This window comes from Panonychus citri, unplaced genomic scaffold, assembly GCF_014898815.1.
Source record: "Panonychus citri isolate SS breed McGregor unplaced genomic scaffold, ASM1489881v1 Contig00060, whole genome shotgun sequence".
In the NCBI taxonomy this organism is placed as follows: domain Eukaryota; kingdom Metazoa; phylum Arthropoda; class Arachnida; order Trombidiformes; family Tetranychidae; genus Panonychus; species Panonychus citri.
Window position 1 is genome coordinate 34667 of NW_026515465.1, and position 25844 is coordinate 60510.

The 25844-nt window shown below is 29.8% G+C and overlaps 1 protein-coding gene across 1 annotated transcript; it reads left to right on the forward strand.

Moving 5' to 3' along the window:
* The first annotated feature begins 23924 nt into the window (after positions 1–23924).
* On the forward strand, positions 23925–24947 carry LOC128385935 (uncharacterized). The gene has a single exon (XM_053344866.1). The coding sequence runs from the start codon at positions 23925–23927 to the stop codon at positions 24945–24947; it is 1023 nt and encodes a 340-aa protein (XP_053200841.1).
* Positions 24948–25844: the final 897 nt, after the last annotated feature.

The window sequence follows — 25844 nt, forward strand, 5'->3', positions numbered from 1 at the left end:
AACCAAGTAATTTCTGCAATCAAAAAATTTCAACTCATTGTAATTTCAGCGTAATTAATGAATACCATGAATATCATGAATACTTTGTTTTGTTTTTATTTTCTTAACCATTTATTTACCATGAAAACTCATCATATCTCCCTGGTGATTATTTGGAACCTTCAACTTTTTTTTTCCTCTCCATCAATTACTCAATTTTCAGCTGAATATTTTTCTGTTGATAATTCACCTTGATTAATAATCAGTGATTCTGATGGTGTTGATGGTGATAATTATTATCATTTCTACACTGATGATATTTTTTTCTTGCTTGTTGTTTGCATAATTTGGGAACCCAATAGGGAATCACATCAAGTGTGGTGACGAAGAGCGGGTTAACTATTAGCATTCTAAAGGATTCCAAAGGCTGAATAGAATTTTTTTCTCTCTCTCTCTTTCTCTCTCATTATCAACACTATTTTCATCTTTCTTCTTTAGTCATCTTCTTCTATCTTCTCTCTCTTTCTTTTTCGTTCTCTCTTCATTTTCTGATTCGAGGTTTTTTTTGCTTCTATTCCATGGGGCATTGATTAACATTGGAATCCTTTTGTACCATCATCATCATATGAATATTATCATGAAATTATTCTGTTCTTATTCATGGAGAGAATGAAAAATACACCAAAGGAATTTTTCTGTTGCAAAGAAAAAAACATTTATTACTTTAGTATATTAATACAAATGAACTTTCAGAACTATTCACATGGTTGATGATCATCATGAAAAAGAATAAGAAGCAAAAAAAACTACTGCTCAACAATTTCATTCCTTCAGAATTGATTTTCTACTCAAATTAATCACATGAACATCAATGTCTTCGAATCAAATTTATCATGAAATTATCACCAACACATTGAATAATTAGAACAAGAATTGATAGTAACACTAAATTGTTATTAATTAACATTCCAAACACTTGGAATATTTGAATTGGACTGAATTTAAAAAAAAAGTTCGTAACTTTGAAGAGAAAAATCTCTCAGAATTTTGAGTCTATTCTTTTCCCCTCTTTCTATTTTATCTTATTCGTCAGATAAATTCTGAGGATCATTTTCAGAATTCTAATACTCTCTTTCTTTCTTTCTTTCTTTCTTTCTTTCTTTCTTTCTTTTGGAAATGGAAAAGTTTATTCAATTCGAAGTTTCTTTTTTTCCTTGATCATTGTTTACTTTAATCTCATGATTCCGTTTCAACTGAATCTTTTTTCTTATAAAATTCAGACGAAATCATTACTAACCATTTAATAGATCATCTTATCAACCATTTTAAGTACCTCATTGGAATCCAAGGGTATCTCTTTTCATGATAAGTTTACTTTGAGAACTGTTTTTTTATTCTGAAAATTTTTGGAATGGAAAAAAAATTCGATACAAAATAATATATAATTGCTACACAAATAATGAAAATGTTATAAAATGTTCTCGATTTAAAATGATCATCATCATTATCATCATCATGATTATCATGTTGATATAACATTACCTAGTCGAGTCACGAACACTACAAAGAGAATGAGAGAGAGAGAGAGAGAGATTGGGGCTAGAGGAGAATTTTCTATTCTGCAGCATTTTCGATTCGATAAAAGTTCTAACCACCATGAACGTCACATGGGAACTTGACATGTTGATTCCGTTCGATAGTTAATTGTCCATTGTAATCAATTAGATAGAAGGTAAATAAACTCGAATGTCCAATTTTTTTTCTTCTTCTTCTCTTGTAATAAGAGATATTTTCTCTCTCGAGATAAATGTATGTTCAGAGCAGAAAATTCTGTCATCCGTGAGAAAAGAGAAAGTAAATTAAGAATTGTATAATCGGGAAGAGAGAGAGAGATGGAAATATTGTTAAATCGAAAAAATTGTGAGTAAAGAGAAAATTTTTCCAAAGAAAAGGAAAACATTTTTCTCTTTCTTTCGTTTCTTTTTCATTCTTTCTTCTTCACCTTTGTTTCAATTCGAAAATATATTCAGAACTTTCTCCTCGATCATCATTATTATTACATCGTCTTCATTTTCGTCTTGATAGTAAATCTTTTAGAACCTGAAATTTTCATTCATGATATATATTCAATAACATGACAGTAATAAAACTCTCTCGATGGATCGATAACTTTTAGGTTCTAATACACATTCAGATATCAAGTTCTAGAACATAATAAAAAAAAGCTACTCGACTTGTAGTTCCAGAAGAATATGAAAAAATTAGCAAATCATTTCGATCAATATAATTCATAGTTAATATGAAACATCTCCTCATCCAAGTGATGAAACTTTCGCAATCAGCATGGAATCGAAAAGCCTAAGAATCAAAAGAGATTAAACTTTCGAAAAGTTTAAATTAGAACTTTTTTTCGAATCAATATTAATTCGAGTTCTAATTCTCTATCTGTTATAATAATATCTCATACTGAATATGGTATGAAAGTAGACATGATATTAATTTGATAATAAACTTTTCAAGCTGAATTAATATTGTATTTTATGAAATACCCTCAGGGCTTTTATCATATTGAGTGTAACTATTATTTCATGGTAATATTTTCAAAGAATTATATATTTACGTTCAGATATAGAGATGATATTCCAATTTTGTAAATTAATAGTGAGTACTTGAAATGATTAACGTTAATTTAATTTGATCAACTTGAAAGATGAAAAATTTCATCAAAATGGATTCATGATTTATCTGTTCAATTTAATTATTCATCTGTTTGGACCAATATCTTCAAATCATCATCAAATTTAATTTGATTAAGATAATTGCTCTGGGTAAGTGAAGGAATCTCATAAAATGAGCTAATATAAGTTAATCTGTTTCATGTTCATCACGAATTATTGTTCAGTCTGAGTTTCGAAACTTGAAACAAACTTTTTCTCTTCATTATCTCTCTCTCTCTCTCTCTCTCTCTCTCTCTCTCTTGTTTACTACCTTCAATTAAACCTTCAATTGATCAACAATTCGAGTTGTTATCATGCTAATGAGTTTATTCATTGAGTTAATGATACGATTGCACAATTTTACCCAATTTCCATTGATTATCATGTGATGATATAATACTTTGAATGAATTATAGTGTAACAATTAGTCAATTTAGTTAATTGTAATCTCACAATATGATGAGCATTTTGAAAGTTTTTTTATTCGTTTCCATGAAAAATGATTCTGTTGATATTGATTCTCACACCCACTTACCTTGAAATCATCTTTAGGTTGACTTTGAATTGTTGACTTGAACCTAAAAAAGATTAGGATGGAGATGAAGATGAAGATGACGAAAAGATAGTAAAAGAACTTTTTTTCCCTTCAAATCGAAAAAAAAAGTTAAGATGAAAATGCCAATGGAAAAGTTTTATCGACGTATTCCACTTGAAAATGGAAGAAGATGAAAAAGATAAAAGTTTATATTTTTCTTCGTAGATTCTTGATTTTCATCAGAATTTTTTTCTCTTCTCTTCTTTCTCATCTCTCTCATGGTAATGTTTATTTATTGTCTTCATCATCATGAGAGATAAGATACAAGATTTTGATTCTATCTGGAAAAAAGAATAAACAAAAACAAAAGAACTTTTTTTTTATACTCTCTCGTTCTTATGGGAGTTGACAGTTTATCGTCTATGCGTTATTATCCATCACTATGAGTGAGATAGATGGAGATAAGGGAGGAAAGACCTCTCACATGGAGATGTTATCGTTTTATTATCATTCGCTAGAACTTAAAGAGAGGGAAAAGAATAATAAAAGAAGTTCAGAAAACTGTCAACAGAAAAAGTAAATAACCAGAAAAATAATCATCAGAATTCATGAAAATGGAAAATTCCACAGAATTTGTATTTCGACTCGTACTCTCTCTCTCTCTCTCTCTCTCTCTCTCTCTGCAAATAATTAAATAGAAAACAAACTAATTAGAACACTAGAAGATGATTTTTTTGAGTAACGATAAAATTTCATTGAATCAGATTCAGTGGTGATAATATGGTTATCACTTACTTTTCTGTTGTACATTAATATATAACAATATCATCATGTTGATGATGATATTTTCATGGTATTATCATTATCATATGATAATAATATAATAACAAAAATGTTATCGGAACCATGAATAGTGGGAGATGTGAAAGGAGGAGGAAGAGGGTGGGATACAAACTGTCAGTCCAAGGGAAATGTTATTGAAAGAAGGGGAAGATTTTTTCCTCTCTTTCTGCTGATTCAGTGATTGATAGTAAAGATAAGGCAAAAAGTGGAAGGGATAAACACACCGCCTAAAGATGATGATGAGAAGTATCATGAAGATGAGAGAGAGAGAGAGAGAGAGAGAGAGAGAGAGAGAGAGAGAGAGAGAAGATTTCAGGGGCAAAAAGAAAGAACCAAAGACAGAGAAAAAGAGAGAAAAATATTCTATTGATGTAGAATTAACAGAAAATATTTCTTCTCATCTCACACTACCCACCCAACCTCCACCCACCATGTACATATTATCATCATCCCTGTTTCACCAAATCAATATCACGATAAATATTCAGAGTTGAATCTTATTTCATATTGAATATACTTTTTTTTGCCTGTTTACTTCATGATTATTGACTATTTCGTTAGCTGTTATTAATACTCATTTGAATTATTATGCAACATTCACCATGATGATAATAAGCTACATGATTATGTATTATCAGCTGACGACCATGAAGACGATGATTTAATGCTCAATCATGATGATAAAATTGATTGTCATCAATTGAACATAGAGATAATATTAAACTCTGATAGATTCAATGATTACACTTTTTTCAGGTTCATAGTTTTTGATTATCTTTATGATAATAATTCTGGTTTGGTTTTTTTTTGTTATCACTATGATAATGACGATGACGACCATGATGAGGATGATAATGATGATGATCATGACGATCATGATGATTCGCTCTGATAAACAATTTCAATTCTGGAATTCAGTTGAAAATGGACCAATTTCATTTATCTATTTTTCCATCTCTGGTCATCCACTTATGATCTAAAGTTTTTACCTTGACCACTCACACCAGAAAGTTATCAACATGAATATATAATATTTCAATCTGAAAAAGTTTCCATCTCTAATTGAGTAGAACTGATATTTTTTTTATCTCACCATAATCATCATGAAGCTGAATAATAATAATGAATCATCATGAAAATGGTCATTTTAAATTCTCATTCTGTTAGCTTCTGATCTCACTGTCATTCATTGATTCAGAATTGGTATAATCCCATCATGAGATCATGAGTAATTTCATCTGATTCTGATGAATGAGATTTGTGAAAGGAAAAAGTCAATTAGTGTAATAGATTTTTATTTTATTAGTTCAATTATTATCCTCGGGTTTCGTATTATTTACATTCAATCATCATCGTCATCACCGTCATGATAATAATACATTAACACACTTTCACCATGGTGATAAATATGATGATGAGATTTGGAAATGAGGTTGAAATGCTTATGAATATTATTATCATGATTAAGTTGATCAAATTTCCATCAAGAGTATTTTTGGTAATTGATTAACATTACTCACTATATGTTATTCAGTATATTAATCATCATGTGGCATTGGGAGTAGGTTTCATATTGACCCATTAGATTAGGTTAAGATCAATTTTTGTCTTCAAATGTTTATAATCATGGTGACACTTATTCAGATTCATGTTATTTATCAGTATTTACCAGAGACGCTGGCAAATATTCATGTACTTGTATATATTACATATTAAATACACATAAATTATAATCGATAACTTTAATTTGATTTGATAGTCATTCATTTGTATTGCAGAGTAATTGAGCTCAATTGGTGTATTGTTGATTATCAGATGTACAGTTAAAGTTTAGGAACAAAATTGATTGTAACAAATTGAATTGTTAAAAGCGATTACAAATTTAAATTCAATTCAAGATGAACCATCATGATAAACATGAGAGTAGTTCAGATGAACAACAAAGTAATAGTAAAAAAAACAAAAACATTAACAATTACAATTGAAGGTATTACAGTTTTTGGGTTAAGTTGATTAAATCAATAGTTTGGGAAGACAGTCAAAGGAAAAGAGAGAGAAGACAACGAGAGAGAGAGAGAGAGAGAGAGAGAGAGAGAGAGAGAGAGAGAGAGAGAGAGAGGTTCAGAGTGGGGTGGAATTGAAGGGAGTTTATATATTCAAAGTGGAAGATCAACGAAAAGAACACTCTGTATAATCTAATGTATTGGTTTGGAGCTTTTTCTAATTGTAAATTGCTTTCGATCGAACTCATTGGCTTATTGAGAGAGAAAACCAATGGAAGCAATTAATGATTTATCATCATCATCATCATCTCTCTCTCTCTCTCTCTCTCTCTCTCTCTCTCTCTCTCTCTCTCTCTCTCTCTCTGTCTGTCTGTCTGTCTTAGTCAATCATCTTCCTCTTTTTTCCCTCATTACTTTCTTCATCTCCTCTGCTCTTATTATGGTAAAATCATCTAATATTGTTACTAATCAAGTTTTGCTTATTGTAAATCGATCAAGTTAATAGTTTGAAAGCTTAAAGAAGATACAATTTTATAAACATCATGATAGTTACTGGGAGGGAGAAGATGAGGTTACTGGTGATAAAAAAATTCCAGTTTGAATTTAGTTCAATTCAAGAATCAATAAAAGACTTGGAAACTGATATATTTTCTTAATGAGTGAGTTCTACAAAGAAAGAAAGAAAGAAAGAGAGAGAGAGAGAGATTAAGATTATTATCACAATAAAGAGATAACAACAATTACCTTGAGAACGATTTTTTAATGTTAGATAATTTTGTTATGTTCATTACGAAGAAAAATTAAACGATAGCACTTGAACTTTTCTCGAATCTGTTATTCAGTTTTCTTAAACTGTGGTGAGAAAAAAAAAGGTTACATATTAGTGAACATTTAAAACTAACCACTACCTAGAACTTTTTACACCTCACACTCCTACTACTTAACCCACTCTCGAATTATTTTCAACCATTGTTGTATTTACATTCATTCACACAAACAGCTCATGACCTGATTCCCATGATTCAGAATTTAATAGACTCTTATTGTCTGAACATTCCCTTTTATCCGAAATAAAAACTCCAACACTCTCAATGTCTACTCGAGAGTTTTATCTACCTGCTTTTACTCCTCACCATCGCCATTATCATTATCAATTCTCACACAGAATTATAGCTTGGAACTATTTTCTCCTTCTCCTTCTCTCTCTCTCTCTCTCTCTCTCTTTTCCTTTTCTTCTGAACTTTTTTTCTCCCGAAATATTATCACAAAGATAATAATGATAATGCTCTTTGTTATTATCATCATTATATGAATTATATGAGGGAAACAACAACAACAACAACAGAACCAACGGAATACCAGTGATCTTGTTTATCGTCATCATCATGTAATTTTATCATCATGTTAACGATGAAAATAAGATGAAGGGGGTAAAAAAAGACAGACCAAGAAAAAAAAGTTATCATTAAGTTTACATGGAAACTCAAGTGGCTCATACACGATAATTGAACTTGTGATTGAGTTGAAACTTGAAATAAGAAAATGTAATCATGGTGATGATCAATTATGTCTTAATGCTCTGTTTCTCAGTATTGTCAGAAAAATACTAATTAGAATTAGCTAATCGATTGATTGTCAATCGATTGGTCAACTTGTTCAGCTCAAATGTAAGTAACAATTTAACAAGAATATCAAAGTTCTGATTGTGTTAATCACTTTCATGGTGGATTATATAACCTAACTCAAGATAATATCGATAATATTAATGAATTGTTATTTATATCAATTTGTGAAAGAAAGTTTTTCTCATAAGCTCAAAATCTTAGGTTTGTTCAGTTGATAAAAATGAAAATGAAATAAAAGGTAATGATTATTGATGTGTCAAGAACTTCATCTATGTCCAAACCTGTAACTTTATCCCCTGAAAATGAATCTCACCCAATCTCCAAATGAATCGGAGTAAATCTCAATTTGAATTAATCTCAATGTTATCGTTCAATATCAACCAGAATTCAATAGTATCTAAAATGATGATGATTAAAGATCTGGAGGATTGATTCGTCTTCCCACTTCGTCTTTGTAGTGAGAGGATAATGATGATCAATTTCACCTCATTTCATCAGGGTTAATACTCTTACAGTTAAAAGATGATAAACTTTAGAGGGGTAAACAATATCTTCCGGTTCATTGTTGTTTATCATTCAATCTCACTCACTGATTCTCTATCAACTTAATATCGCTATGATTTCCCTGTTTCTCCCAGAGAAAAAAGAAAAGAAAAAAAAAATTCTATTCGATAATATTTCTTCCGATCGAAAATAACTTTGTCTTTACGATTTATTTTCCGAATATTTTTTCAATATTAAACTTCAACTCGAAAGATGAAATCACGGAGAGCAGAAAAAAAGATAAAACAAGAGAAAGAGAGAGAGAGAGATAGAGAGAGAATTGCAAAGTATCACATGGAAAGAAATTCTCAGCTTCATCTCTGAGCTTCATGAACGCAGGTCTGAATTGATGTATTCAATTTCCACCAAAGAGGATATGAGATATTTCCAACCGACCGACTCCCAAAGAGTAACCAGTTGAGATTAGACTAGTTTCTCATCATAACTTGTCTTCCATCATCAGAATCAAACCAGAATCCACCAAAATCATCATCATTTTCAATCAAACATGATATCAAATCATTTCTCTTGCTACATTTTACCATTATAATCATCATCATAAGAACCATAAGTCTCAATTTCAAATGGAAAGTAAATTTGTTACCGAAAATCCCACCGAGAGAATCAAAAATTTTTCCTCCTCCTCGACCATCATCATCAATTCTCTCACCCTTTGGAACTTAATCTACCTTCGGTTTGCCACCCTCATCATTGCACTTGAGGATGAGAAAATAAAATTCACCCTTTTGGATAATCATCATGAAACATGAAACAGAAAATTCTGAAAACACAACTTCATATGAACACGAGCCTCAATTTGTTCCGATGAAAGGTAAACATTATTGATGACGATCTTCATGCTGATCAGGTAGATTATAAATAGAATTTCCAAACTTCTATTCCATATAATGAATGAGAAAGTTGATTCTGACAAGAATAACTTGTCCATGTTGATCATTCGGTAATCTAATACGTTGAAACGTAATCCGAAAAAACTGGAAATTAATCAAAATTTGTCATTCCAAATCAGTGATGTTAAACACTAATCATGTAATAATAGTAATGAGGATGATTAAAGTTCATTAGTGATTCCATAATTTTGCTAATCAACAAATTTCATCAAACAATTGGACGATCAGTTGACCATTAAGAGAGAGAGAGAGAGAGAGAGTTTGAAAATTGAGCTGAATTCTTTGAGCTTTGAAAAATGTTCATTCAACTCTATTAAAATTGTAATAGAGAAAAAGTAAAAACAAAATTATCTCAATTACAGTTCAGTTCATTTGTTCAAAATAACCATCATGATATTTGTGAGGAAATTATTTTCCTTTTTTCTTCTTAGTTAATGCCCTGAAAAAAAGTTCCAAGGTAAGACTTTAACTGAACAACCAGAGAATGAGAGAAGAAAGAAAAAAAAAGAGTTCGAACCATGGTAATATAACCATGATGATACTCGAAATATTTTCAATTTTTTTTCTCCCAAAGAAAAGAACAAGTAACAAAAATGAATCTAAACTCATAGAGAAAAATGAAAAGTTCATTACTTATTTGTAAACCCTCAGGGTAATTTCAACATGAGAAACAAGTGATCAAAGATGGAGGAAAATAATCTGAGTATCATGGATATCAGATAAATTCAGAGAATCAGTTTATTGATTTGAATATTTCTCATGTAAAACATGATGATAAAGTTTCAGGTATCATCATCATTATCTGTCATCATCAATTATATCATAATAATAATCACCATCATAATCATTTCATTAACTTTTATGTATCAGTTGAATGGTTGAAAATTCATTTTCAACAGATTCAATTTCAAGTTCACCCTGAAGGCTTATTCATATCATGACAAGTAAAATAACTGTTAATGACTATGTTACATATTAATAATCATTCATCACAAAGTGATTAAATTGTTAATTGATTTTTAAAATTAGCAACAAGATATTCACATATTCAATTAAAGGAATCGTTGTAAATAGAGATGATTTCATGAGGAAGAAGGGAAAAGTTTTATTCTCATATTTTTCATGATAATCGATTTGAAAATTATCTCGTTTTCGAAATGCTCAAAATCAGTTCTATTTACTCTTATTATTGAATGAAAATTCATTTTCATCTCTAATTTTCTCATTTTTATTTATTCATCACGATTCAGAGTCAACATGAATATTTGATTGTCTTTTTCTTCTCTGGTCATTAATCATCATCAGAATTATTATCTGATAGTAATGAAGATATTTGATATAATATCTATCATGATATTGTTTTATTATTCTAAAGGGTATGTTTCATGTGAGAATGAGAGAGAGAGAGAGGAAATTTCCTAGTAAATCTATTAGATGATAAAGAAAAACTTTATCATATCAATGGTTGTTTACTCATTGAACATGAACTTTTCCCCCTGTTGAACAGATTGGTATTAATAATATAGTGATACAATGATAAAGTTTCCACTCTTCATGAAAAGAAAAACCTTTCAGGGAAGATTTTGAATCGTAAGTCTGAATCTTTCATACACCATCATCAGAATCATCCAATGAATCCCATGAATTGAACAGATACACCAAAAGAAATAATAACAACATGAGAAAAAGAGAGAGGAAAAGAAAAAGAATTTCATTTTTTTTTACTCTTCTCCTCATGAAATAACATGGTGAACATGGAATACGACCAAAAGGAATTGAATTGAAACTGAATTATTAGGTTGGAAAAAAGGGTAGTGGAGGAAAAGGATATTAAGACGATGAAGATGATCGTCATTGAGGAAGAAAAAATTTTCTTTTCTTCATTTTTCTCAGAGGAAACATATTGAAAAAGGAAGCGATAGAAAGAAAGAGAGAGAAAACCTCAGAACTTTCATGAGAATTGATCCTGGAAATTTCCAAGGAATTGTAGATGGTTGAATCAATGAATGGTTCATAGGTAATCATAATAATAACCCCAATGATGACAAAATGATGATCATGAAAAGAGATGAAGATGAAAAATTTGTTATATTTCATAGATCATATTTTGTTCATTTTGCAGAGAGGAAAAAAGTTCCTGATTTTAAAGATTAATTCTTTCAATGTTCCATGAGCCGACACAGAAAACACCATGGCTCAGGCACTTACTCCTTGTGGATTACAGTTTTCATCGCCTTTGGAAATTTCTGTAGAAAATAGTTGAACAATTATCTCCAGTGAACTGAAATCCTTAAATTTCCAGCAATCTCATGAAATATTTCAACAGCAACTTTTTCTCAAAGTTCAATTGTCATGACAGATAAGTTATCTCAGAATTATCCTCTTTCTATCAATGATTGACATGATACACTCATGTGATAATCACCAAAGTGAATACATGTATACTAAGATATTCTACAAAGATTCATCCAAAGTACACCAAACATTTTTCAAGAATTTTGAATTTTTTTGGCGCGAAATTCTAAAATAATGCAAAAGAAAAACTTATTAATGAGTTTTTTTTATGATATTCGTTCATTTGTCTTCTTAGTTTCGATCTCTCAAGACTTTAGCACCTTATTTTTCATACCTCTTGATCAAAAAATGCCTTGGGAGTCCTGTGTATCGCTGGAGGCGTAATTAAAGCTAATTAGTCAAATCGATCTCAATTTCAACCTATTTGACTTTCAGAGCTCCAGTGGTAACACTTTGGTCCAGACTCAGTTACCAATAATAATCAATCAATCTAATGAAAATTTGAAGATTAAACTAAATCAATAAAGCGATTTACTGTTTCAAAAATCATTAAATTTAAATGATTAGTGTTAATTGTTTAAATTATTTGGAAAAAAACAAATTAAATCACTTTAAATGTTAATCAATTGGATGGAGTAAAAAAAACTCTGCAAGGCTTTAATGTACATTAACTGAAATCAATTACAATTTGAGCTAATTATCATTAAGAGACTTTGAAAGGTGAAACTTTGATTCTGGTTTGGAAACTGTTTCCATCTCATTTACTCTGATTTCATCTCCTTCCACCCACCACCCACTGTTACATTCATTTCGAAGCAGGTTAATCATCACAAACTCACCGATGGAAAAGGTTTTTTTTTTCATTACCTTATTTTTTGTGAATGGCAAGTAATTGGGGGAGAAACAAAGTTCTAAGAAAACTTTTGACTCCAAGAAAAAAGTTTAACTGAAACTCATTCAGCTGAATTATTCATTCACATGATAATCATGGTGATGATTCTGAAATGAATCAACTTCCTGGTTATTTCTGCTTCTATCAAGGTAAGTAAAGAGAGAGAGAGAGAGACTGACTGGCTGAAGGGAAAAGTTTCAAATTGAATCAGAGTAAATTGTTATTCAATTGTCAATGAAAATGCTGATTTAACAATGAGAGTTGATTGTTGACAATCAGCCAAAGATTAATCAAAAATCAATGATATTTTTTACCAATTCAGTGTTCAGAACTTGAAATCATTGAGATTTTGTCTCCTGAGTTTTTCTTATTAAATCAATCATGATAACTGAATAATTTAGTTGTTTCTTTTTAAAAATAGAATTGATTATCTTGGAAATTGTAAAGTTCTGATTGACTTGAAATTCTCAATCAATTAATGATCAATTTTTAATATTCACCATAAATGTTTAACCAAGAATCAAAATGTTTTTCTTGACCAAATAAAAAGAAATGACCATTGGTTTATAATAAGATTTTTCTTGTGGCCAATGGTCATCTTTTCATCATCATCTTATTCAATGTAAAAGCTTCATAAATATTTTAAATTGTATTCAGATGTACATATAATTCAGACTTATATTCATGATGTTAGTCTTACCAACTATCCAATGGTCATTTCAAATTTTATCAATTATTCAGAACCCAAGGAATCAAAAATATTTTGAGACCTCAGAATCAGGGGGATAGAGAACAGTTTCAGAGAAGAGACTCAATTTTCATGGAGATAAATTAGATGTATGAAAAATTCTGTTTCTAATTTTGTACTAGCAATAAATTCAATCTCGTCCTCAACACCATGAAACATCATGTATAATGAATAAAGAATCTGAAAAAGGTTGAAAATTGAATATAAATGTTGATCTTGTTGTTGGAATAACAAAAGATGAGTAAAAATTTTCTCCCAAACAAACATTCAGAACTTTTTCCCTTCCTCAGTTTCATTCATTGTTGAGAACTTTTCTTTCTTATCATTATCATTCTGACGATAATGCTACCTACTGTTATTAATAAATTGACAACAAAGTGATTGTGATAATGTTATTAATAACAGTTGACTTGTGAATAATAATCAGCTGATTGGTGAATGAACCGAAATTCAGGTTTAACTCATTATATATAAAAGGGATAACAACAATGATAATTATACTATGAAAAATAAACATGGTGAGTTCAGGGTAGGGGGTTAGGCTGATGTAATTATGTTTGTGTTGATTATTATTATTATCATTCATAATATTATATTGTTATTGGAAATTAATCTGAATGAGAGAGATATTTACTTTAACATAACTGAGATGCCTTTTTTTTCATGTTCAGCTTACATGTTGGATTTTCAGTGTTATTATCATGACCATGATCATGTTGTTGAGTGAAATGATTAAATTAATGGTTCCGTCAGATATATTTGAGATAATCTTCAATGATAATAGATGAGAAATGATAAGAAAAGATAATGATGGTGATAATAATAAGAGAGATATTTAAGTTGACTGGGTGGATGAAGAAGGGAAAATCATACCAACTCAAGATAATCTCATGGTGTATATTCCAGAAATGCCCTGAACTAGAATACATACAACATTCATCATGATCAATAGTTGGATGATAAATATTGATTTTCTCTTCATCATCTATCTATCATTTTTTACATCTTTAGCTCTCTAAATTTGACTCATCTCTCAACTGAAAATTTCAATCGCAATCCACTTTTTGATACCTTCTCCTTAATCTTAATCTTAATCCTAACCATTTACCTTTTCCTATTTACACTTGATCTACTTTTCTTTACAGTGTTAACAATATCAATTAACGAACTACTAACATGGTGATTTCTTTTAACCATATTATAGATATGAACTTTTCCAAAAGATCAAGAGTTTTTTTTTGCATGATAAAGTAAACACCCAATTTCCATCATGTTAATATCACATAAATTTAATCATCTTTAACCTGAGAAAATATAATTTCAGTTATGAGTAAAGTTAAAGTTCATAAGTTACCTTTATGTTAAGCCAATCACCAGATTTTCATGTCAATTCTCATTTTTATCTTCAGGTGTGTAAGCCTCATTTTATTATCATCATTAGTCACATAATTATCGGCACAGAATCACAATGAGGCTAAAAATAGATCTGAAATTTTATTTATCGAATCTGTCAGAGAAAATTAAAACCAAAAAGAGTAAAAAGTTCTGATGATGAATTGAAATTTCAAGTTCTCTCTCTTTCCCATTAACTAAGCAAACAATTTCTGAGATTCATGAACTAATTCAGTAATAATAACAGGCCTATTTCATGATTCATGAGAATTTCTGAAGATTATCTTGTCCCTGTCTCCATGATGACAGGTAAGCTTTTTACCTTGATAATAAATAGTTAATGATGATTAAATAATTGAGCTTTATGATGATATAGATTAAATTGTTGATTATCTCTTTTAATTGTGATGACAATGGTTGGACAATTAGTTAGATAACTTTAAATTGTTATCATTTTTATTTTCGTCTATTGATATGATAACAATTTAATCTTGAGAGATAATTGGTAATGATCACAATTAACCACAATCAAGAAACTCTACTCTCAAAGTCCATTGTTTTACTCATAATCTTGACAAAGTTTCCAAGGTATCACCTTAATCCAAACGGATTAACCTTCATTAATCTTTTACTATTTCCATGTGTCTTCATTTTCAACCATTCATTTTACTTGATTCTCCTCTGATTAACTTTAATCACCTTTAAATCATCAAATTGTTAATCAAACAATTAAAGATGCCACTTAAATAACCAAAGTTAAATATCATTTATTTTTAATCAACAACTGACAATCAAACAGTATAATAATCAAGTTCAAGTTGAATTTAAAGTTTTTTATTTTTCGCTTTTGTTTTCATTACGATTTCATGATATTAATCATGAGAAAATAATATTTACACTCGAAATTGTCACAATCATCAAGATGAAGGGGGAAAACAAAGTTGTTCAATTTTATCTAAAAAAAGATCCTCATGGAAACGATAAAATATATTATTTAGTAATAATAATAATGATAATGATCTTCATCATCGAGACAACTCATGAATATTCATAATCCCTGATCTTGTTAGAATTGAACTTTTCAGATGAACTTTTTTGTTCTAATGAAAAGTTTCGAATGAAAATATTGGTAAAACTTTCTAATTTGTGTCTCTTCTTTTTTTTGTCTTCGTTGTTTCCAGTCTCCATTTCCGTTTTCTGAGAAGTAAAAAGTTCTGAATGATGAACAAAATGAAAGCAGAGAAAAAAAAGTTCGAGACAAACAAAAAGTAATAACAACTAGAATATAAGTGATACTATGAACCATTTTTTCGGGTCATGGATTTAATTTAAATTCGTAACAATTAACAAAAGAAAAAGTGTCATTTGTCATGATTACGAAAATGATTTATTCGAGAAAATGTTCGTAGGGGAAGAAAATTGAATTAGAACTTTTTTTATCCTCATGTTAGTCTATTTTTTCATCTCGAACATTGAAAACCACAAAACGACAATCAAACGATAAGTAAACAAAAACTACTCAGAAATGGGCGGAAACTGAACTTGATTTATGAGTAAAACATGAATACATAATTATCATGGTGAAAGAATTTTTTTTTCATCTCATACTTCTCATCAGTAACCATGAATTCTGGCAAAAAATATGCCTCAGAATTTAATTCTGAATACTGATTAATAATAAATTGTTATCCTTTATTACCTTGATTAGCATCTATGTTGATAATTATATCTTTATCACCATCGTCATCATCATCACTACCACCATGTTAAACCACAAAGATAATTAGATTGGTATAAGATGCTATTAAGAGAGAGAGAGAGAGAGAGAGAGAGAGAGGAAGATTGGGGTGGAGTAAAAACCGCTTCTTCATCAGCTGAATGAAAAAAAGAGTGTGGGAGTTAATGAGAATAAGAAATTTTTTTTCGTTCTCTTCTAATAGTTTAACATAATGAGCATGATAATGAGAATATTGAGAAATAAATGAATATATAAAACTGAGTTCGAAAATTGAATTCGTTGAATAGAACAACTCGAGAGAGAGAGAGAGAGAGAGAGAGAACATGTTAAGCATAATGGAAGATAAAATTCTTTGAGTAATGATTCTGATTCAATGATTTAGATTAAGATGATGAAGATATAATATGAATTATCAATAATAATGAGTTAAGATGATAATGATTGAGTTGTAGGTGTGAGAGTGTGAGTTTCATGGACTGAGGTGGGAAGAGGAGGAAAATTTACTCGAGATGATCAGAGTAAAGTTAATAATTCTGTCAACACCAGAAGCGATGATGAAAAATACACGTTCATCTTCCTGGTTTTATCATGCTCATTATCACTTAGAATTTATTGTGATAATTAACATGATGATGATGATGATGATTTTGCTTATCGTCATGAAGCTTGAAATGATGATCGAGAGGCAAGGAAATTAGCTTGAAGCAAATGTATCCATTTAGTGATGAATCACAAATAAATTATTAGACTTTAATATAAGATTGTTAATCGTTAGACTCAATGAATTTTACCATGATTATTATGATAAATTTTTCATGATGAAAGACAAATTCATGACTTAAAGGGAATGGCAGAGCAAAAATATTATTATAAAAATGTGAATATCAAAGTTTCATATGATCTATTCTCAGAGCTTCAGTATCATCTAACAAACAGGGAGAGAGAGAGAGAGAGAGAGAGAGAGAGAGAGAGAGAGAGAGAGAGTTAATATTTTATCTTCATCTCTCTAATCATTTTCATTATAACTGCTGACGGGAAAAAGATGAGGATGAGAAACTTCATCTAAGTTTTTTTCATCTTTTCTCATTTTTTTCTGTCCTACCTTTTAACTTTCAGTCTCTTCATCTTCATCCTCATCCTTAATCTTTATGACACCCAAACCGGTACCAGGACAAGAAAATCAGTAAATATTATATTATCTTGATAATATTTTGCCCATGATAATCTGAAAGTACTTTGAAGTATTACAACATTAATCAAGAATCAACAAAGTGTATTGGAGGTAAAATGTTGCTAATTGCAATTGATAATTTCCCATGAGAGTAATAGTTGCGAAACTGATTAGTTGCAGATTTTGATACATGATGATAATCATGGTGATAAAGACGATGATTAAGCCGAGGTTGATCACAAGAAATTAAAGGTCCAATCACTGTAATAAATAAGATTTCAACTTAATCATGATTTTCCCCTCAATTATCTGATTGTAAACGAAAAAATTATCACCAATAGATTGGAATGAACTTCTCTAAAGTTATTCAATCCTTGTAACTAAATTAACTTGCATTGATCATGATGAACATAATAATGAATTCATCAGTTCAACTGAAGGGAAAAGTTCATAAGATGTTGAGTAATTGTTATGATAATAATAAAGTCATTGGATTATATTCAGATAACAGGTTGAACTTTTGTATTTTCTCAGTTGAATATCACCAACAAAGCTTTTCAATGATATTGATCATTTCCATGGTCATGAACATGATAAATATAAATATAAATATCCCCATGAAAATTACCTCTTACTATTTATCGGCAATTATTATGAACTTTGGTGAAAAGTTTTTGACTTTTAATAACTTAAAGGGGTTGAAATTGTCAACACAATAGCTCATGACCAATTCAACGGATACGAATATATTATAATACTCATTTTTTCAGAACTTTTCTGAGATTTCTCACCATTATTTTCCCGTCTCAATTATCTTCACTCTAATAGCTTCTCAGTCATCAGCTATGAGTAAATGCTATTAAGCTTCATTAGTGAGGAAAAGGATGAAGGTAAAAAAATCATTCGAAAATAAGCTAATGGTCAATGTGCCTGAGGGTCATTTATGGATTTTTCTTGTGATGAAAACATCATAACCATGAAATTTGATCTTCTACGCTCGATATTACACCTTAATAAGAATCGCAATTGATCATTGTTGACAGAAAAGAAATGAAAATACAAACAACTTAATAAAAGAATTGAAAATCAGTCAAGTTCAGGAATCATCAGTAGCTCATGGTGTTTATCATGATCATCATGACTAAATGTTTCTCTGTCATTATTAGCATCATTTGAGATTCTCAGTTTACCGAATGAAGGAAAAGAAGAGTAAAAAAGGAGAGAAAAAAAAATTGAATAAGAAAAAAATTGATTCGATTTATTTTCTTATTCGTTTCTTTCCTTGCCATTGTTATTTTTTTCCATTCCCATAGTAACCTAAGTTATTTCTGGTTCCAATTCTGGTTCTCATTTCGTCCTGAACTTGAGGTTCACCATCATTATAAACGTCAACGTGATGGTCATCTGATAATAAACATGAAATTTCAAAATGAACTTTAATGAAACTAATGTAAAATATATTTCAAGAATTATATAACTTTGTAGACATAAAATTCCGAAAAAGTTAGAAATTTTCATTTCTCATGACTTCATGGCAGAAGATAGAGACTCAGAATGACATTTCAAAAATCACTTAACTGTAGCTCAGAATGTCGATTGAGTTTTGATAGATATATATCATTACCCTTATCATGATATCAATCGATGAATAATATATTGTTAGAGATGAGAACAGAATCATTTTTGAAAGAGAAGATGAAAAATCACGAAGAAAAGTTCTTAAGCTTTTTGGTTTCATTTTAGAGCGAAAATCTCAACGATTAGCTCATAGAGGAAAAAGAGCTTAATCCTTGAATGAAAATATGGATGGGAAAAGAAAATCCCTCCATCGAATTATCTCAAAATCGAAAAGTTATCTAATAGAACTTAATGATTTTCATCAATATCGATTGTCATAGTTAACTGAATAGCTTTTACTGTTAGCCTGGAATCTTTCATGTTACAACTAAACCGAAAAAAAAGAGATAAATTGTCAGGGTAATTGTAATTGTCGCTAATCAACAGGCTGATGGTATCGATAAAAAAACAACATTGTAAGATATTTATTTCTGACAATTAACTCTTAACATGATTCAATAAATTTCCATTGATTGATTTTGTTTCCTTTTTCTCTATCGGATATAATCATGATGATCACTCTAATGATGATGATGATGACGATGACCATTATCATCAGTGATGATTATGATTAATGAACTTTTGCTGAGTATATGTTGATACAATATCATGATAACTATTAATATAAAAAGGAGAAAGAGAAAAAAAATTTTATCAATACTTAAGGGATATGTGATATTATTAGTATTTGATGAGATTGTTTATTTTCATTATATAAGCATAAAGATATTGTAATGAGAAAAGGTTAAGGTTGATGGAAAGTTCTGAGACCTTAGAATTGATTGGTTGTCGTAATAACATTTAGATATAATAACTTGGTTTATAATTCAAAAAGATGACCAATATATTGATAGGATTCTTATCCAAAGTTATCTGGTCAGGTAGTTAAAGGAAACGAAAGAGAGAGAGAGAGAGAGAGAGAGAGAGAGAGAGATTTAATAGGAAGATGATGCAAACAACAACAAACATGAAGATCCAATTTCACGGTTGCTTCACTTTCCATGATACCTTCAGGTTTTTGGTTCATTTCCATGTCATAAACGTCCAGTATTTCATTTCTTCTGAATAGATGGAAAGAAAAGTTCCATTTGAAATAGGTTGTATCATCATGTAGACATCATGTAATTCGATACATGAGATGAGAGGTGAATCGGTGAATCTTTTTTAAAAAGATATTTAGATTTTCGTTTTGAAACTTTGAAAGTTCTGAGTGAATGACCGTTCAGTTTGAGAAGTAAACATATATTTTCCTGTCTCATTCTTTGCTTTCTATTGTTATATATTCTATCACGATTATGGTGATAGTGGGAGGTGATGATAGTTATAAGGAAAAGGGAGGGCGAATGAGAAAGAAAAAGAAAAAGACGGAAATGAATGAAAAAAAAAACGGATTCAGGTCAAAAGGAAGACAGAAAATTGGACAAGAAACATAATAACAATCAGCATCATCTCATGATGTTCATAATGATATTCAGGGTGAATTGTTGTTATCATAGAATCAAGATTGGTAAATGAGCAGATAGTAAACTGAATTCAACTATCATGTGTATGATAATCAGTGAAACTGAATCAAAAGTCATACAAATACATTTGATTCACATTTCAAGTTATTACAAAGATTCATTGTTATTATATTATTATCCAATCATATCATGAAATATTATCCATGATAATAGCCCTATTGATCTAATGGTTATTGTATATATGAATTTTTATCATTCCCACTTCACTTTCAATCCTATCTTTTTAATACCAACCTGATTCATGATGGAATTGAGTGAGAATTTATCAAAATATTCTGGATGAAACTTGTAAATTGTGAAATTTTTACATAACCTGACGGAAGTTGAATTGAAATTGAGATGAAGCGTAAAAATTTCATGTATATTCCGATAGTTTGCTCATTGGATACGATAAAACTAAAGAGAAAAAGTTCATTTCCTTTCTCTCATGATGATAATCTTTGATAATGAACTTTATTCAAAAGGAAATCACCAGTAATTGAACAGAGTATAAAAGGAAAGAGAAAACTTTTTTTCTGTTGAAATTTTAAGAATCTGAATGATGAGATAAAAATGAATCAATATCTTGTTGCAACTTTTTTTTCTCATGAACTTTTATAATAATATTGATCAGTTGCACTCTGATTAACATGATAGATGAACTTTAAGCTCAGTGTAATTTCATGTATGAAAATAACAACAAAAGGTAAATATATTTACTAGTAAATGATGAAAATAATAAAAGCTTAAAGTCAAAGGGAAACAAACAAATAAAACTCATAATTTATCATGAAACTGAATCAAGAATCTGAAACTGACATGAAAAAAAAGAAAGAGAGTAGAAGGAGAGAAAATCTGAAAACGGAATTGGAAAATATTATAATAAATAGATTACTGATAATATTATCATAAGAACATGAGAATATCTTGAGGAACAGAAAATAAAAAAAGTTCCAAACATAAAGCTACTCTGATTATAATAATAATCATCATGATGATCATGAGAATCATGAAAAATGGACTTGCAAACGATTCAATTTCTGTCTGAACTTTTTATCGATAACTTTCTGTGACTCAAAATAGTATTCAGGCAGGAAAGAGTTTTAAAATTTTCCGTTCAGAAAAAGTTCAGTTGATGTGATGATCATCATGAACGAAATACAAAGAAAATACTCTGGGGTTACTTTTCCCTCCCTGCTCCTCGTATCTCACTGTCATAAATATATGACTCTCACTCTAATTCTCAGTCTCTCTCTCTCACTCTCTCTTTCTCTCTCTATTTTTATGGTGGAGTTAATAAAGAATAGAATGAAAAAACTGAATTTCTATCTCATTCATTTCAAATAAACTCATTATCAGTATCTTTCTCATTCAGTATATTACCATCACCATGAAAATTATTGTTATCAACATTATGATAACCAAATTAACTTTAATGTAATATGATAATGTAACAATAATTTTATTATCATAATGATGATGATAATTACATTTGAAGTGATAAAAAAAAGTTCTGAATGGAAAATCAATTGGTTATTACATTTGACTCGAAACTTTGAGTGAAGAAGATCATGAATACAATCAGAACATTGATTTTTATCAAAAATGAAAAATTCTTTGAATTCATAAGATTAAAAATTGTCTTTCTTTATAAGAATACTAAATTTTTATGAATTTTGATCTAAAATCAATATAAAAGACTGAGTATAGATTAATGGAAGGAGATTCAGTAAGACAACTTGAAGTGAGCGAGTTTCAATATCGATGCTCAGATATGGTTCCATGAGTATTAACATGGTAATAATAACGTTCTGAACTCAGTTCTACCTTGTTAAGGTCTCTCTCTGTTTTTTTTTCTGTTTCATGTTCTATTCAGGGTTTCACGTTATTGTTTCATTGTTTCTCCATGATAATGACAACAATCATGATAACAATATTTATGAATAACATGTCAAAATAAACCTCTCATTTCCCCATGAAAACATGATGAGAAGAGAATGAAAAAAAGTTTAGATTAGAAAAAAAAAACAGAGAAAATTTGTCTTCTTTTTTCGCTGTCAGAACTTTCTGTCGAGTAAAATTTTGCCATGAAAAATGTTGATGAGCATGATGATGTTTTCTCGATGCATGAGAAAGAAAGAGAGAGAGAGAGAGAGAGAATTGGAAAAATAATAGAGGTAAAATTTCCCTTGAAGACAAAGTTACTCTAAGAAGATTCATTTCAATTCTGACATGATATTATTTCGTAGTCATGATATTCGTAATCGTATGTTATTCGCTCCCTGAACCTGCCAAAGTCTTAGAGGAATCAAATTTAATATAAAAGAAAGAATAAAGAAATAATTTCATTTTCTAAATTCAAAAATCAAATCAAAACATGTAACATACTTTGTGAGAGAAGCAAAATTTCAGAGTCATGATGATTATCATGATAATAATGATTAATATTTCAGTTCTGTATAAACTCGTCATGTCTGAAAATAATTGTTTACTTTTTCTGGTTAATTTTATTTCATTTGTCAATTGATGAAAAACTCACCTGAAAACTATTGGAATTGAACATTTTCCATTTGAATTGTGACATGATGATTGCTGATTGTTATTGATTTCCTCCCTTGGTTATCATTAAGGTATCAAAATAGTAATAATAATGATAAACATAAACACATCCCAGCTTATTGAGGAAGACAAAGTGGACATTCAACTAAAGTAACTGGACATTTAGTTACTGGTCATAACTTATCAGTTATATATATAATAAATGCTGTTTGGCCATTTGAAATTGAATTGAAGGGGATAAATCATGATGATAAATGTTTGAGTTCATAATCATCCATGATACATGGTTTGTTTCTCATGGAATCAATTTCAATTTCTTATTGATTGGAATCTTTTGATTTGCTCTATGCTGTTTATCTCATTCCCATTCTCATCCTCCTCCCATACAAGTGACCTTTAAATAATTCAATCATTACAACAATAACAACAACGATAATAACATTATCATCATCATCATTTGGATGACCACCACCACCATCATCATCATCATGTTAGCTAATATTGAAAATGTTTACTGGTTGAAAAATTTTCCTCCTGAAGATCATTTCATCTCCCTGGATTATGGTGAGTGAAAAAATCTGTAAAAACTTATACTAGCATTAGCATGTTGACCATTGAGTAGGATTTTTTTTTTCTCTTCATAGTCTAGATATACAGTCGTGAAAAATGAGTTTCGAATGGATTGAAAATCATTTGCGCAGGTAATGATTACAAACAATTGATTAATTTAATCAAATAATCAAAAAAGCGATAATTACTTAACCAAAGATAACAAAATGACTAAATGGAAGTCAAAGGTAAACAGTTACTCACCTTTGTTGTTGTGTTATTAGTTAATTAATTGATTATTTTAAATGCCTCGTCCAATTAGTCCAGAAATTAGAAGTCAAATTTTTGCTCTTCATAATCAAGGTTACAGTTACAACGAAATTTCAACTGAATTGGGTGTAAGCGCCTCGACAGCTTGGCGGTGGGTAAATTTGTGTCAACAACGTGGTGATTTAAACACGAGGTATTTAGGATCAACATCTAATTTAAGTGAAGCTGACAAGGAAAATCTACTATTAAAGTGGATCGAAGATCCGTTCAAACCATCGACCGTAATAAGAAAAGAGTTGGAATTGGACTGTACGAGTCAAACAATAAATAATTTCTTTCGATCCCAAGGGATTAAAACTCGCCATGCAGCAATTAAGCCTCGACTAAATGAGCAACAAAGAATGAATCGAGTCGTTTTCGCTACTTTGTATAAAGATTTAGATGTCAACAAATGTATCTTCATGGACGAGAGTTGCTTTTCATCCTCACGAGAGGGAATAAAAAATGTTAAGAGGACAATTGGTACTCGTTATGACCAACGGTTTACGAGTAAGTCTGATCATTGTACAAGGAAGGTCGTATCAACATGGGCAGCGATTACGGTTAACGGTGTTGGTCCACTAGTGACGCTTGATTGTAGACTTGATCAGTATGTTTACCTTGAGATTTTAGATACATTAATAGTAGATTTAGTTAAGTCTCAATTTGGACAATCTGAATGTTTTCTGATTGATGACAACTGTCCAGCTCATCGAGCTAATCTAATTAATGAATGGCTTAGTTGTTGCAATTATCTACACAACATCAACCTTAAGTTGATTAAATTACCTCCATATTCACCTGAATTAAATTTAATTGAAAATGTTTGGGGTTGTAACAAAAAAGATTTTCTTTATTCTGATTGTGTCCCTAATACTCGAGATGAGATGAAAGATTTCATTGTTAGCAATTGGAATAGCAAAAAGTTGATTCCTAATTATTGTGAAAATTTGTTTAACTCATGGACAAAAAGATGTGAAGACATCATTTACAATGATGGTTACGCAATTAAGTATTGATTAAAATTATCGCTTTTTTGATTATTTGATTAAATTAATCAATTGTTTGTAATCATTACCTGCGCAAATGATTTTCAATCCATTCGAAACTCATTTTCGACTAATATTGGTCATTCTTGACCAGCATAACATTTAACTGTCAATGATTTTTTCTTCCTATCAAATGTAACATGTTGTTGTTGTTGTTGTTGTTGTTATACTTTGAGTCAACTTTTAAATGCAAATATTTACATGGTATTATTATACATGGATAAATAGTCATCCTGGATTATTATCATCATCATGGTAAAGTGTCATCATAATGATAACAAGTGGACAAGGAAGACATAAAAGAAATTGAAAGTTTTCATCCAACTTTCTCTCTTTTTACTCATTTTATGTAAATGCAAGCTATGATGAATATTTTTCTCGAGTTCTTAAAGTTTAGAGTTCTGGGTGATCTATCTGCTATTTATGAATATCAATACTCTGAGGACTAAAATTTCCAGCTCTTTATCCTGTTTATGCAAGTTTGTATTTCAATTTTGAAAGTTCAAATTTAAAATCGTTCATTGTGACGAGAATACAAGAAATCAAAAATATCTGTTTTTTTCTCTCAGTACTAATACTTGGATTTTTATCATGAACCTTTTATTTCCTGAGTTTCAGGGCGAGTCGATTGATGAATAGACGACGGATGAGGAAGAAGCTTAGGAAGTTGAAATAAACTTTGAATTCTGATAAGTTCAATTCATAATCGCAAGGTTAAGCTAAAATATCTTCTCATGATATCGAGAATCAGTATATAAGGTTTCAGGGTTACTATGATGATTTATGAATTTATTGAGATAAAAGTTGAAGAATAAGAATTGAAAGACAAAAAAACGAAATGTTTTTCAATCGAATGAGATTTTTTTG